At 47.5% G+C, this 15982-nt stretch overlaps 1 protein-coding gene across 15 annotated transcripts in view; it reads left to right on the top strand.

Moving 5' to 3' along the window:
• Positions 1–15982, top strand: part of LOC132652461 (uncharacterized) — a 607788-nt gene that overhangs the window by 532615 nt on the left and 59191 nt on the right. For 4 of the 15 annotated variants that reach the window (XR_009590072.1, XR_009590057.1, XR_009590069.1 and 1 more), the window contains exon 1: positions 6807–7236. Coding sequence is in view for 3 of the 15 variants with exons in the window: in XM_060378222.1 (XP_060234205.1) it covers positions 7075–7236 (162 nt within the window). In the remaining 12 variants the exon portion in view is untranslated. Of the gene's footprint in view, positions 1–6802; positions 7241–15982 lie in introns of those variants that run through there. The other 11 variants (XR_009590063.1, XR_009590064.1, XR_009590070.1 and 8 more) reach the window with 8 other exon arrangements.

The following is a 15982-nucleotide window of genomic DNA, read 5'->3' on the forward strand; positions in this document are numbered from 1 at the left end:
GAAGCAGTAGCTCTGAGAACTTGAGGCCAACCTGGGCTACATAGAGTGTTCCATAACAGCCAGACTTCCATAGTGAGACCCTGACTCCAGATTACAACAGAAGAGTCGGCGGTGGGGGACAGTGGTCTGCCTCCCAGGGAAGAGCAAGGCAAGGACCTGAGTGTTCAGCCAGCTTCCTCCTGTGCTCCCAACAGTCTGCATGCAGTGACACTTGCTGGAGTCCATTTGGCTTCAGTCTACCGCATTCTAAAGACCAGACTTGGGTTTCAGAATTGGGTGAGAAAGCCACAGGCCTTTCGCCCAGCATTCCCTTCTATGCTATAAAGAAAAGGGGAATAGAGTAATTCCAACGTCAAGATTAGTCCAGATTCGAGGTTAGTTCCTTTCTTGTTCATCCTTGTGAATAGAATGCTGTTTATTCTTCAAAGAGGAAGGGAGTATTGGGAGCCACTGTCGGGAGAAAGCAATAGAAACTCTCCCTACCTTGTTCCATTGGATCACTAAGTCCTTTCCAGACAAACCCCAAAGAGCACACTCCTTGTTGTTTGTTTTGGTCAAAATCTGCTATAATACTTTCTAAGAATATACCTACCATTCATGAATGAGGCTGAAGATTTGGCTTCACTGAGAGAATGCTTGCCTTGGCACCCACAACGCCCTGAATTCAATCCTTAGCCCTGGGTATCCTAGGTATGGTCGTGGATACCCGTAATTCCAGCCCCTGGGAAACCGAGGCGGAAGGATTAGGCTTTTATGGTCGTCCTCAACTTCCTAGCAAGTTCTGGATGAGATAGGATCTTGACAACAACACCGAGTACATTAGTTCCCCAAGCCAACTGCCCACTCTTGACCGTAGAACCAGAGGAAGTATGCGCTGACATTCGGGTGCTTTTCCAAACATCAGTGTATGGAGACTGCATGTATGGAGGTCTGCGACTGTATTTGTGGGGTTAAATTCTACGCACTTTGGCTCCGAAAGCTCAAGCTTGGCAGATGGAACTGGTAACTTCAGGCGTACATAATGCAGTCAGGGGCAAGTGGGCACGTCTAGAACCCCAGCTCTTGAGGCAGGAGAGGCAGGAGAGGCAGGAGGTTGGGTTTGCGTTTGTTTGTTTGTTGGTTTGTTTTGCTTTGGTTCTTGTTTTGAGATTTTCCTTCTTTTCTTTTATGTATATGAGAGCTTTGCCTGTGTGTATGTATATGCACCATGTGCATGCCTGCTGGAGGCCAGAAGACAGTGTTGGATCCCTTGGAACGACAGTTTAAACTCCCATCAGCCATGTGGGGGCTGAATATTGAGCTCGGGTCCTCTGAACAGCAGCCAGTGTTCTTAACGGCTGAGCTATCTCTCCGGCCATAAGGGGCCATAGGAAATTTAAGGCTGTTACATAGCAGGTTTGAGCAAGGCAAAGATACACATGACTCTGTTTCAAAAAAAGGGGGAGGGGTTTCTCTGGAGAGATGGCTCAAAGGTTAAGAGCAGTGGCTGCTCTTCCAGAGGTCCTGAGTTCAATTCCCAGCAACCACATGGTGGCTCCCAACCATCCACAATGAGATCTGGTGCCCTCTTCTGGCATACAGGTGTATATCCAGAGAGAACGTTGTATAAAAAATGTAGAAGACATGCATTTTGAAAATGCCTTCAGTTGCATTATTCTTGAAGTCCAGTGGATAACACTCATATCTCATTCCCACAGCAAAGCTCACTTGCCTTATACACGATCTCAGCTTCCCGTGCTTGGCACCAATAACAGTCTGGTGGCACATCCTGCAGCCCTGCTTTCTCTCCAAGCCACTGTGACTCAGGGTAACACTGAGGTGAATTAATATATACATAAATGTAAAAACTTAGCCAGGCGGTGGTGGTGCACCCCTGTAATCCCAGCACTTGGAAGGCAGAGGCAGGCAGATCTCTGTGAGTTCAAGGCCAACCTGGTCTACAGAGTGAATTCCAAGACAGCCAGTGCTACAAAGACAAACCCTGTCTCAAAAAACAAACAAAAGAATTAAAGAAAGAAACTTACTAACAGGTTCATAAAATGTGTAGCACATTTTAAATTCTTAGTAGTTTTCATTGATATGGCTTTCAGATTTTCTTTTTTTAAGACAAAATTTCTCTCTGTAGGCCAGGCTGGCCACAGACAATTCTACTCCCTCAGCTCCGAAGTGCTCAGTCTATGGACATGGCCACTATGCCCAGTTTAACATATCCGTCTTCTAAGCTAGTGATTACGCTAGGTCCTTGCACACACTAGGCAAGATCTCCACCATAAGCCTCTTTGTTATATTTTGGGTTTGTTCCTTTGGGGTTTTTGTTTGTTTGTTTTTGGTTGGTTGGTTGGTTTTTTGAGACAGGGTTTCTCTGTGTAGTCTTGGCTGTCCTAGACTGGCTTTTTAGACCAGGGTTGTCCTCGAACTCACAGAAATCCACCTACCTCTGCCTCCCTGAGTGTCAGGATTACAGACGTGCACCACTGCCCCCAGATTGTTTTTTGTTGTTGTTTTGTTTTGTTTTGTTTGTTTGAGATAAGGTCTTACTTACCCCTGTTCCTGGCTGGAACTCTATATATAGACCAGGCTGGTCTTGAGCAGGAGGCAATGGTTCATCCTGCCTCAGTCTCCCTCTCCTGAGGGAGGAACTATGCCTGGCTAAAGTTAACACTTTTTCAAATATACAGATAACACATGTGACTGTTTGAACAATCTCAATTGATATATGTAAAGTGACCCTGAAGGGGGTCCGCAGTGCCGTCTCCCAATAGACCTTGCTTCTGCTCACTCTCCCCCCTGGTTATAAAGCACACCTTTCTTGGATCCATGTAGTCTGTCAATGCCAGGGACTTAAAAGAAGGCCAGAGTGTGTGAGGGAGATGTGAGGTGTGAGGGAGGGCTGGGCTGAGCAGATGGCCTCCTTACTGCCTGCAGGCTTCCGGCTGCCCACTCCTGGTTCCAGGTCAGATTTGCTGACCTGAGTAGCCCTCCTCTCTGAGCGAGCCAGTCTCTCCAGCAAGACTTTCCATCCCAGCTCCTCTTTCCCTGGTGACTGTTATCCAGTCCTCCCTAGAGAATCCCAGGTCTCCTGTCCCAAGCCAGGCTGGCCACACTGTGCTCAGAGGAAGAAGTATTCCAGACTTTGAGCCTGGAGTTTGAGGTACACACACACACATACACAAACACACACACACAGACACACACACTTGCAGGTGCGCACCCCTCCTACTCCCCCCCCACATACATGTTGAAGCAGCCTGTGGGCCCACAGAGGCTTGTGGAGAGCAGTAACCTGGAAAGCTATGGCCTGCAAATGGCTTCTGAACCTTGGAGAGGAAGCCTCTTCTCTCAGATCTGGGCCCGGCCGGCCGTAGGGGGCCACACAGGGCTGAACTAGGAGCCAGGTGAAATGCTAAAAAACAAAAAACAAAAACAAAAAAAAACTGGCCACCCCAACCTCCACTCCCCAACCAGGGGGAGCTGGGTAAGGCTGGCCATAGCAGGGGCAGGACTGCCTAGAAGATTCACGTGGCTCCTGGTGACACTTGCTTCTGGACCGTGGAGAGCACTCAGCCTTTGGACAGTTGGATTCTAAGCCCTGTCTTCCCTCCAGTAGTGTCTAAAAGGGATGTTAGTAGCTTCCCTTCAGTCACCTGCCAGAGCATGGCAGCAAGTGACCATGCAGTTTGGGTTCAGGTCCAAGGGAACAGGGGTGATGAAGGGTGCTAACGCCTAACCTCCAACAGCGGCTAGTCCTTTTCCTCCATGGTATGCCAGGAGGCCTTCCCCGAGGCTGCAGGCAGGTTGCAGGGCAAGTAGCCAGCAGGCCACTGGAACCCTAGTTTCCATGGGGAGAGTGTGGATGAGGGCTGGGTGCAGTGTGCGGAACGGGCTTATGGAGAGGGAAGCCGCAGGCTTCACCTGATGGCCGGTTGTAACCTGGAGTCCATCTGTAATGCTTCTCACCCTCAAGGCTCTGACCTCTCTGTCCTCCTTCCCTCCCTCTTTCCTTCCTCGTCCTGAACGGTTCCTGTTGAGTGCGATTCACTCACATTCTGAAGAAACGCCACCCATGCTCCCCAATGGGAGACTTCTCATCCCTCAGTCCCTTTGTCCCTCTTTTTCTTCCTCTCTCTCTCTCTCCCTCCTTCTCTCCCTCTCTTCCACCCTCCCTCCTTCCCTTCCTTCCTTTCTTCCTTCCTTAAGTTGCTCCCCACTGGCTCCAGATTTCTCACCTTCGGAGGCAGTGTGTCCCTTGGGCTGTCACTTGCCAAGACATTACCTACATTCATTAGTTAGCGCATGTTGATCTTCCTTCTAGTTGAGTGTGAAGCCTGTGAACCACAGCTCTGGGGACTTGGGGGTGATGGACACGCTCACACACATGCACACACACGTGTGCGCACACACACAAACACATGCTTTGATAATTTACAGGAGACAGCAGGCAACTAATTTTAAACTTCTTAGGGCTGGGATGGTACAGATTCAATTTCTGAGGGATACAGAATGACTCGCCCTGAGCCTGAGCCATAGGTCTAGTCCCAAATTCTTCAGTGGAGAGAGGTCATCAGCTTGAGTTTTCTTTCAGTCCATGTGAAACTGGGGGAAAAGCTTTGACTACATCCTAGTTGAGTCTAAATGGTGAAAACCTAGGGAGAGCAGGACAATGGTTCACTTTGGTCTCTCCAGAGTTAGTTGCTATGACAGCTTGGGCATTCAGTTCATATTTGCCTTCCTCATCCTCAGTTATTTGACTTGTTCCTACAGACTATATGGTGCCCCACCGGCTCCCACAGTCCCCCAGTAGAGAATACCCACACATATCTTAGCCAATCCTAAAGGTCCATTTCGCCTTCACACACTCATACAGTCTCATTGTCTTTTCTTGTTGGCAGTACTGGGGATTAAACCTAAAACCTCATTCATGCTAGGAGAGGGCTTTACCATTCAGCTGCTTTTACTTCCAGCACTGGGAAGCAGAGGCAGGTGGATCTCTGAGTTCTAGGCCAGCCTGGTCAACAGAGTGAGTTCCAGGACAGTCAGAGCTACACAGAGAAAACTGTCTCAAAAATATCACACACACACACACACAAACAGAAATGCTTGACTTTTTAAAGTACTGCCCCAATTTTTATTCTTTCCAGACTTATATTAGGCTGTTTATCTAAAAAAAAAAAATGCAATAAATAATTTAAGCCAGGTGTGGTAGTGCACCCTTTAATCCCAGCAGTCTTGAGGCAGAGGCAACAAGGCCAGCCTGGTCTACATAGCGAGCTCCAGGCCAACTGGGGCTACATTGTGAGAGCCTGTCTCAAAATAAGTAATTAATTCAGAAATTAAATTATTGGGAAATAACATCTGAAATGATTTTGCTGCCAAGGTCTTAGTTCTAATACTTAGGTAACCATCCTCCCCAAATCTCTTGTGAGAGGTCCACTTGAAAACCAGTAACAGAATTGCTTCCAAGAGGAAAAGATAGAACATGGTATCCATTTTATTAAGGATTCATTTGGGTGTTTATCTTTTATTTTGAAGATTTGTGGGAAGAAAGGAAGTAATAACGGGGGTGCGGCGGTTGGAAAATTCACTGAAAACTTGTTTTTAAGAGGAAAGGCATTTTCCTAGACTATTGTCTTACCCCAAATAACACCAACAGCCGAAGTCAGGAGAGCAGCTGACGGTGACTAGGCTCTTGAAGACCTAAAGAGCAATGGCATCCATGTCTCTAGAAAGGTAGCCAAAACTCGCCTCTTCCCTGCAGCATCCCTTAGTCCCCGTGGGGGAGCTCTGCTCAGGTCATTCAGACTTTCCTTGAGTTTAGACGTTGGGTTTCCTAAGTGAGAGGAAACAGAACTGAAAGGTGGGGAGCAGCCATCCATCCTGAGAGTCCGGGGGCCCTGCAGCTTGGTTTTGTCCCTTACTCCAGTCCCCAGACCCTGAACAGGAATGGCCTAGGAACAAATCAGAGAGCTAAGAGTAGGATTCATTGAATACTAGAGACTGGTTCTACTCAACCGAACCTCCCAGCCTGGGATTTTCAGGTTAGCAGAGGAAGGCCAGCTAGAAAGCAAACACGCCTTGCCCCTACCCTTCCTGTGTGCACACGGAGGGTGCTGGCAGAGAGGAGGAGGCACACCCCGGCATAGAAGTCCTTGTTGATGAGCATGTGTCTGATTCATCTGGTAGCATGGTCAGCTAGCCTGGGGAGAGGAAAACAGCATTTCCTTAAGTCCTTGGAACTGGGATTGCCTCTTCTCCCCCCAGCCCTCCTGTCACCCAAATGCAATTGCCTTCAAGCCTCTACTGAGCCTGAAGATTTGGGGTTTCATAAGGTTACTGCACCACTGATACAATTGCAGATTTTTAAAGCCTTCAAGAGACAGATGTTTGGGCTGATTAAGAATTGAGGAGGAAGCTTCCAGCTGCACCAAGGAATAATGTATTGGACAAATATTTTAATAAAAAATATGAAGAGATCAGCCCGACCTTCCAAGGTCTTCTGCTTTAAAAAAAAAAAAATCTTTATCAAACCCCTATTCTATGGGCTTCAATAAACAGAACCCATTACCTCACGGCATCTTTTGTTGGCCCCATACAAGAGAGAACAAAATGGTTATTCAGGGGAACGCTTTGGATTTTATTGTGAGTAGCCTGCACAAAGAGCCGTGTTATTGTATTTAAAAGAACCATCTGTAGCAGAAACAATGGCATCAAATTATCTTTGAATACCCACTGAAAAACATAAAGCTTGTTTTTTTTTTTTTTTTTTTTTTATTCTTCTGTACGGTGGGGGACAGAGCCTGTTAGGATAACTGACTTTTTTGTTGTTCTCTGGGTGCATTCTTCCCGCTCCCCCTCTCTCTCCCCCTCACCCTCTCTCCTCTCTCTCTCTCCCTCTCCCTCTCTCTCTCTTTTAAAAAATCAGCCATTTGGGGTTTTAAGCCATAAACGATTTTTCTTGTTGCAGGGGATTGCACAGGCAAAGCTGGGCTAGGTCTTGGAGGCTGTGTAAGGCGGTGCGGTAAGGCTGATGGAAGAGACTGATCGAAGAAAAGCTGAAATGGATTCTCCGTGCCTTGGATGGAGGAAGAGGGGGAAGTAGGGAGCTCCTTCAACTCGTTCTGTCCGGTGAGGAGTGATGCAGCTTGGGCTGACAAGAGGCTCCGGGAACCCTCACGTTCAGGGCTTTTTTACCTGCCAATCAAAGTGCTACAAGACAACACCCTGATCTGGCATGGACGCGTAAGTAGCTTGCAAGCCAACTTTGACATTCAAGGCTAGCTCCCTCTCCCCACCCCCCAACACACACTCCCTCACTCACTTTCTTCCTCTCTCATTCTGCCTCTTTTTTGTGTGTGTTCTCTCTCTCTCTCTCTCTCTCTCTGTGTGTGTGTGTGTGTGTGTGTGTGTGTGTGTGTGTGTGACCTTTAAGAGATCTAGATGCCCACCCTGTAAATGGCTGTGTGGCAGTCATTTAACACAGGCCGATTTAAGTCCTAAGGTGTTAAGTTTTGAAATTAAGGGCTAATTAAGATCTCTTTAACAAATGCAGAAATGAAGTGACATTTTATTCTCTTCTGAGCACTTAGTTATAGGTCTGAATGCAATCAAGGTGGCTTCAGTTGGGGTGTGTGCATTTCTTTTTAAGGGAAAACTAAGAAACAGATCGGCGAGTCCCGCATAGAGGAAACCCAGTAGTAAAAATTTCGGGGTTTTCATCTTTAAGCTGTTACATTCTAGTCTTGCAATCCCACTAAGAACCTCGAGCAGGCGGTTGTGACTTGGAAGGAAAGGTACAGCTCCCGAAAGGGCTCGCTTCGGCCGCCGCTGGGACTCTGGTGGGGAGGGGTCTGTAATTGGGGTGAGAGAGAGCTTGCATCAGACGAAGCGAGGCAGGGGACATGGCGAGCCCCGTTCTTTATGCCACCGGAATAGAGGGAGATGGGAACGCAAGGGGGCAGGATCCTCGGGAGATATTACCTGCGAGGGGATGACAGGGGCTGACGAAGCTGGGAGGGCCGAGCGGAGCCGGCCGGGGCGGTGGGCTGCTCTCTGGCGCCCTCTCACGACAAGTAGGAGCAACGTCGCCTTCGCCGTCCCACGCTCGGGGACGGGTTTGGTCGCCGCTGCCGCGGGTTTTCGGTTGTCGCTGCTGCCGCCGCTGCCGCCGCCGCCGCTTGTTTTGTTTTTGCTTTGCTTTTGTTTTGTTTTTGTTTTTGTTTTTTTTCTCTGCGCTCAGTAGAAGAGACAGGTATCTCTCAGCGCAGAAACTTAGTGCACGTGATTTCGACACTCGCTTTGCCCCTCCGGCCCCGGGGAGAGGACAGAGGTGGCTGTTTGGTTCGTGGAGGGAGGCCCTGTGGGGGGCGACAGTGCGGGGGGCGGGGGCCGCGTCTCCGCCCGGGAAGGGCAGTCGGGGAGGCCGGCCTGCGGACCGTGCCTCCTGACCCCCGCCGTCGCGATCCAGGGAGGCTCCCGAGCGCCTCGGTCACCCAGGCGCGGTGGCCAGGGGCCTTCGCCTACGCCTCCGTTTCCTTCTTTTTCCTCCTCCTCCTCCTTCGTCTTCTTCTTTTTTCTTTCTCTTTTTATAATTTAAAAATGTGATAGATAAAGGTTAATCTTGGGCTGAATGATGGAGCCGTGATTGACAAGAGAAAAGGTGTTGAGGGCAGGTCCTGCGGTCTTATTTACAGCCCACGGCTGGCTGTAGAGCCTTTGTTAGAACTGGAAAACTAATCTAGTGCTGATCAAAGCACCACAGAGTTAAAGGACGGTAAATGACTGCTAATTTCATTCCAGCCTCAGGCGACCCCCGCCGCTGTAATTAAAGACACGCTATTTAAATACAGGTGAAGGCTAGTTTTGTTTTGTTGTGTTGTTTTTTTTTTTTTTTAAGTTGGGGTGGGTGTGCTTTGGTTACAATTTTATTTGGATTTCTCCCTGGACTAGGATGGTTATATGCGGCCCAACGCGGGGTTTTTTCTGGTTAGAATTGCTTTCTGTCGTTTATACCTGACTTTGAGGAACTGCCCCGTTTTAAGAAAGTAGGGGAAGGAAACAGACCAGTAACTGTTTAGCGGGGAATTTAAATATTTGGGTCTCTTTCCCCACCCCTTCGAATTAACAGAAGGGCCTTCGACACAAATGAAAGTGTTGGAAACTTGTGGCAGGGTTAAAGGGCCAGCCAGAAGGATAAGCGTCCGCTTTTAATGCACTTCTAAAGGATCGTGTGAAAGTATGGAAAATATATTTTTAATTAAATAATTTCCACATACACACACACTGTAGCCGCGTATTGGCTCAGAAACCTTATAATTTTACAACCCATAGAACATCAAAGCCCTACATTTTCGTAGTTGGTTAAAACTGATACCCTCTCTACACACCGCGCACACACACACACACACCCCAAAAGAATTTAGCCTTTAATCTCTTTTTATCCGCAAAGACGAAAGCTCTCCGCTCGACCCCGCCAGCGGCTGTCGCGGTAGGGCCGGGAGCAGCTCAGAAGAGAAGCGACTCCGCGGGCTGGTGCCAGCGCCCCCTATTGGACTCAGTGGGAGATGCACGGCGCCCTCCCGAACCCGCTTCAGCCCGCGCCCCGGGCTCAGAAGAAAACTCTTTATTGCCCTCAAAAAGGGAAGTGGGGGAGCGGAAACAAGTTTTTATGCCCTCAAAAGATTACTATAATTCAACAAAAACTAAAGAGATGGTATTATTTTCCATTCCAACTCTTTAAAAAAAAAAATGACATTTCCTCCTTATACCCCAATTCGCCCTCCTCCATCCCGGTTTGGTCTGGGGTCTTCTTTTAAAGGCTATGCGGTGGCGCCACAGAGAAACAATGAGAGATGTTTCTCCTGCTTGTCCGCTTTTCACAAAATAACACCAGAGCGAAGGGTGCCTGGCTTAAACTCCAGCCGCTTTTCAGATGCGAGGTCCCCAAGCGTAAAGTGCTGGGGTCTCCGGTGAATGAAGTAACTCGTTTCTATTTGGTTATTAATTCCAAAATTTAACTAAAAGTCCAATCCCTTCTTCAGAGTATTTACCTCCCTCCCCCCTCAAACCAACCTTGATCAAACTTTTCCCTCCTGGCAATCGGTTAAATCCTGGCTATTGTCTACCAAACAGGTGTCTTTTCGACTTTTAGATCAACGTGAAATTTCAGAGGAGGTTAGTCTATGATAGATCCTATTGGACAAGAATCCAAGTTATCCTGGAAACAGTTTTTAGGTTTTTGTTTGTTTGCTTGTTTGTTTTTTGTTATTTTTGCTTTTAATACTTCCAAACCTGTCTGTGGGAGAAAGAGACGTAACCTTTGTCAGCGAGGGAGGGGAAAGTGGCCTTGTGGTTTATTCAGAAAGACGGACTACGAAAAGAACACGGCCTCTAGAGTCACAACAATGCGGGAAATGCCGGCTTGTTTAGTTTAAATTTTAAAAAGAAAGAAAGAAGCCATCAAGTGCTAAGTGAGCAAAACGATCATTTCCTGCTTCGGGGGGCACGCCGGCTGTTTAACCTTTAACGGCCAGGCAGGGCTTGCTGTCGGAAACCAGCTCAGGGTCTCCTAACAGAAGGGCTCTTTTTATTATTATTATTATTATTATTATTATTTGCACGTTTAATGCCGTAGCTCTGCGAGTCTGCCGTTGAGGGTGTGTTTATTCCACCCCAAGATAAGCCGGTCGGAGATGGTTTTTAAAGGGATTGCTCCTCTCATCTGCTCCCGGGATCGGATCTCGGAGGAGGGGGGCAAAAGACAAAAACCCAGCTTTTGAGAAATCTACCCGGCAGTTGGTCGAAATGATAGGCAAGCAGGAGCTGCTTAGGCACCTCTATCTTTTTCTGCGCGAAGAGGCTAGGCCTGACTGCTTAGCGAAATCGCAACCTAAGGACTGGCCTTGTGACCCCACGCGCACCGAGGAGACTCGGGGACGCTTCTTGGGCACGCTGGGTACCCAGCGCTGCGGCCAGCCTGGCCCCCGCGGAGCAGAGCCGTAGAGAAGCCAAGATAGGCCCTGCCTCGGAAAAACGGACTGCACAACCGGCCCTGCGGCCCGTGGAAGAACTGGCAGTGGACGAGCCTTTCCTCCAGAGTGCGGACAGGAGACCTAGGCAAAGGTCAGCGCCGGGCAGGCGTTGCAGCCCACAAGCCCGCCACTTTGCGGGGTCCAAGGAGGAGAGCGCACTGCCAGCCGGGCTGAGCAAGAAGCTGCAAGCCAGTGAGCGAGCCGGGCCCAAGCGCGCCACCCAAACTCGATGGCATTGTGATTCAGCAGCCGCAGGTGGCCCAGCCCCTGCCCCAATCCCACGCCTCGGGACTGCGGCGAGGAGGCGGCCCCCTCCACCTTTGGAGCCTAGGAAGGCAGCCAAACCGGGCCTGAGTCCTCCGAGAAGGCAGAGCCTCCCGGGGCTGGCATCCGGCCGGTTCTCCCTAGCCGCACTGTACCCTTTAGGGGCGTGGCAGGCGCTTTGGGTCTGCAGTCGCCGCGTCCAGGCTTGAGCCCCAGCGGGCTGGCTGGGCGCCCTGCTTTGTAAAAGCAGTGAGTCTTTTCGATATCCTGTGAGCCAACCAGCCGGGTGGGCCAACTTAGCTTAGGTCCACTGAGTCCAGGCCAAGTCCTCAACCCTTCCTTCCTTTCTCTCCCCCCCCCCACCTCCCAAGCTTAAAATGCCGAGAAGCGGGGTGTGTGGTTTGGAGTTGGGCAGGCTATTTGGAGATGGGGCGGGGGCAAGGCTCATTAATAAGAGCCAGGTTCGAGGATGCGCTTTCGTTCATTAAGTTTACTTCTTGTGTTCGTTTTTTAAACGCTGAAACAAACAAACAAACAAAAAAAAAAAATAAAAACCACAACCTTCAGTTCCTGGGATCCAAGTCCCAGACAAAGAGCCAGGGAGAAAACCGGGCCATGCTGAAAGGAGCTGAGCTACAGATACATAATCTCTGCCAGGCTGTGGCTCCAGAACCAGGGCCCAGCAGCTACGTGGGCTGCTGAAGGGCGCAGATTCCACAAGTACAACTTGACACCATTGAGCCCACGGGGCTTGTCAATAATCTGTGAATTAGGTGTGGAGACTGTCACCATGGATCATAACAGTTTCTGAAGGACTCATTACAGCATAGCGTGTCAGTGATCTCCAAATTAAGGGGAGGGGGGGTGAAAGAAGGAGTGGGGGGCCGCCAACAAAAAGCCAAGAAGGGCGAGAGGAGAGATAAAAGTCAGAGCCCCAGCTCAGAAGAACCCTTTAAAGATTATCAGGCCAGCCATCTGAGAATTCCGTGGGGATGGGTTTGGAAGCCCAGCTCTGAGCCTGGGCTGGGAGGGACGCTTGAGGGCCAGCAGAAGTGGACCTCAGGGAAGGATGACTTCTCAGACATTGCTTTTGAGGTTACAAGAGCTTTTTTGGAAGCGGCTTCCTGATGTCAACAGAAGGCCTGAAGGATGACAGCCCGCCCAGAATGGGAGCCCACTGATTCAGAGCCCCGTTAGCACGAGCCACGGGCAAACCTTCCAGAAGCAGCCATGGTTCCTTTTAAGGTCTGGGGGTGATTGTGGGCGACTTTCACCACGCAGGCTTGCTTTAATTTCTTGTCATGCTACAGGTGGAAAGCTACAGCGTCCCTGCTTCTCCTGTGAAAGCAGTCCAGTCCTTCACAGTGAAGCAGATCTCCTCCCTTCTGTGGGGCTTGCATTTGGGGGTGCCCTGAGACCCTTACGTTCGGTTGTTGCTCGTGTTACATTGGTCTGAGCTTCCGGAAAGGAAGCTTGTGAGTGACACTGAGCAGAAAGTTACACGAGGTCACTGAGGAAGGAAGAAAAGGCTCCAGGCCAATAGTTCCAGCCACTTGGACTTGGCTGCAGCAGTCACATGGCACCGGCCGCATCGCTGTCACTTAATAGGGGTCAGAGAAAACCTCAAGGAAGGCTTGGTCTTGTTTGCTGTTGTTGTTGTTGTTTTCCTGAATAAAATTATCGCAGCTAGAAAAATTTAAGTGAGCACCTATCTTTTGTTTAAATTGGGGAAACAATCATGGCCACTGGACAGAGGAGGACATAGGCCTTTGGTAAGATGAATTGCCCAAAATAGTTTGGCTGTCAAACAGGTGTCTGCATAGGCTTCCTAGCATTGACTTGGGGGTGCAAAGGGACTCAAGTCTCTCCCGAGTGTTTGGACTCTGGTGATGTCAGCCCTCCCCTTCCTGATTTTTGGGATCAGAAGGGGAACTTCCGTTTTGGAGCAATTAGGTCATTTAGCAGGTAAACTACATTTTCCCCTGGACCGCAACAGCAGCGGTGGGAACAGAACCTCATGATCGATAATTCAAGAAACGAAAATGAAAAATAGTGAAGTGTGAACCCTTTGCCCAGAAAATAACTGGTCTGGTGTATCTGAAAGATGTAGAAATACATGAAACACTGTCAGTTGTATGGTTTTACAGACAGCCCAGAAGACTGAAAAAAAAAAAAAAAAAAGGGTGTGTGTGTGATTTTTAAAAAATAATATAGTTCAAATCGAGAGAGAAATATGTTAAGTTTCTAACTGTCAGGCTCTGTTTTTAAATGTATTTACTTCATCAGTGAGAATTAGGTGGAGTGAGCACGATGCTGAGGGCACAGACCTCCCTGCATTCCCCAGGTTTCAAGGGTCCTTGCAGCTCTTGAGTGAAATTATTTGGCAAAATTGGGTCTGGGCTTCGACAGCCCCTTGTCCATTTACTGTGTATAATACCACTTCTGGAAATTAAAGGCAAAGTCCTGGAAAGAGACACACACACAAGAAAAAAAAATATGATTGAGTAATTTTAAGTGACTGGTCTACCTTGTCTCCATATGTTAAATAGAAAGGGATAGAAGTTTGTGGCTGTTCTCTGTGGCGTCTTGAAAGGTGGGTTATGGTCCCTGCCGATAATCTTCACACTTCCTAAGTCTAACATTTGACATAGAAAGAAAATGGGGTGGATATGGCACAAATAAAAGAACAACCATTATCCTCAAAGTTCTGCTGTGAAAAATAAGGTACCCCTATAGACTTTCCAAGGAACAAACTTTATAGTACACAGGAGAGGGAGTTTCCTAGTGATGGGATTTATTTTCCCACCCTTACCCTAACTTTCCATATCTTAACTTTTCTAGCATATTATTTTTGTAAAGTGTGTGAATTTTATATACTTACTTATTTGGATAATAAATCTATGTGCATTTCTTTATCTTCGTTCATAAGTGTTTCCTTAGTCTTAAAGCTCAGGTCCTTTTAGAAGCTCAGGAGCATCCCCGCCTGCCATGGGAGTGACTGGGCATTTTTGTGACTTACAGGACAGAGGGAAACATTTTTTACAAAGTAGCATATTTTTGTATTCTTACTCCATAGTTCTGCTTCCCTGAAGTATTTGGGGATAGTCAAATAGAATCTCACATCATAGGTTCATCCGCCTATCTGTAAGCCTTGGGTTTCATACTCTTCTGCATCTTTGGCTTTTAAAATCACGAACTTTTCTATAGTTTCTGTACTTCACTTTTTAGCTTCATTTGCCTTTTGAATACCAGGGTCCGATGTCATTTCCCTCCCTGCAGATGGATCCCTGCTATGGTCATGTTCAGAAGAGATGGTGAGAAGGTTAGCATTTAGAGGAAAGAGGAACATAACAAAAGGGGGGGCACTTCCTTTGGGTAAAGCAGTCTTCTAATATATTTAACCAGTTCCAGAATTAGAAAGTCTTTCTGTACATTTTCTCCTATTTTTCTTGCTTCTTTTACTTATGTAATGAAATTAAAACTTTTGGAGCCCACAGTTGACATTTTTCAGAAAATTGAGTTATCAAGGCAGTAATTATTTCTCGGGGAGATAAAACTCTCATAGCCCTAACTGTCAAATAGGGCCCTTTTCAGATTTTAATTACAAAATAAAATTAGTCTGCTCTTCCTTGGAATGGTTGGCGAGTGGTTAAACAGAGCTTTCCCCAATACTGGTGGTCGTCAAACTCTGCTAATTAGCAATGCTGAGAAATTCCAGTTAACAAGGGCATTCTCGGAGACTCTGCAGGTCCCCCGCCGTTAGCCTTCATTTCCATAAGGAGATTAGGAGAGGAGGGGACCACTCAAATGCAGATGCCGGAGCGGAGCGTTTTTAACAAGCATCATAATAGTAAGAAGCTTGGCTAGTTCTCGCTAATTACTGCAACTTAAACCTCTATTTGCCACTAAGAAGAAAAAAATAAGTCCACAGTCCGCACCTCCACAAAATTGTCAGTTGGCTTCAGATATAATACTTGAAGAGGGATAGGGGGCATTTAGGAAAGAAAAACGGATGTAAAAGATTTTTAAATAAAATTGGGTTATACTTAGCAGTTAAGGCTTCTGGCTAGGGCCAATAGCAGAGCAAAATAAAATCTGATTACTCCAGGAATATGCTAATCACTAATGCTGGTCTAAAAGTGTATAGCTTTTTGCTGCCCAAGAAGGGAAGTGTTACATTCTCTTTAGATGAAGCATTTCCAATTTTCATAAACTATGCCAGTGGCAACATTTTAAATTCTCTGAGGATGAAGCATCCTGTTCCAAGTCTTTTTCTGATTGTCTGCTAGTCAATAGTGTATTGTTGCTGGGACTGTAGTCAGCTATTACAACCCCAAAAGAGGATTGCCTCTGTCGTGGGCCGGGGCCGTTAGAGTTGTTATTATACTTAGGGCACTATGATGGTGCTGGATTGAAATCGGTTGGCCAGTGAGCTAATTTTTTTTCAATATGTTCTAAAAATATTCTAATGAGAAAATAATTTTTGCTATCACCATCTTCTTTAATCTCATTTTCATTGTACATTATTATGCATAAACACCAGCCACCGTTAGTTTACTGCCTCCGATAAGTACAGTAGGCTTAATTAAAATAAAGCTGCAAATAAATGCTACAAATGATAACACGATTGTAATATACTCCCATAGTTTATTCATATGATAAAGCAATTAACAAAAGACCTAGCCAGACCCCTC

Source organism: Meriones unguiculatus, chromosome 2 (assembly GCF_030254825.1).
Source record: "Meriones unguiculatus strain TT.TT164.6M chromosome 2, Bangor_MerUng_6.1, whole genome shotgun sequence".
NCBI classification, from domain to species: domain Eukaryota; kingdom Metazoa; phylum Chordata; class Mammalia; order Rodentia; family Muridae; genus Meriones; species Meriones unguiculatus.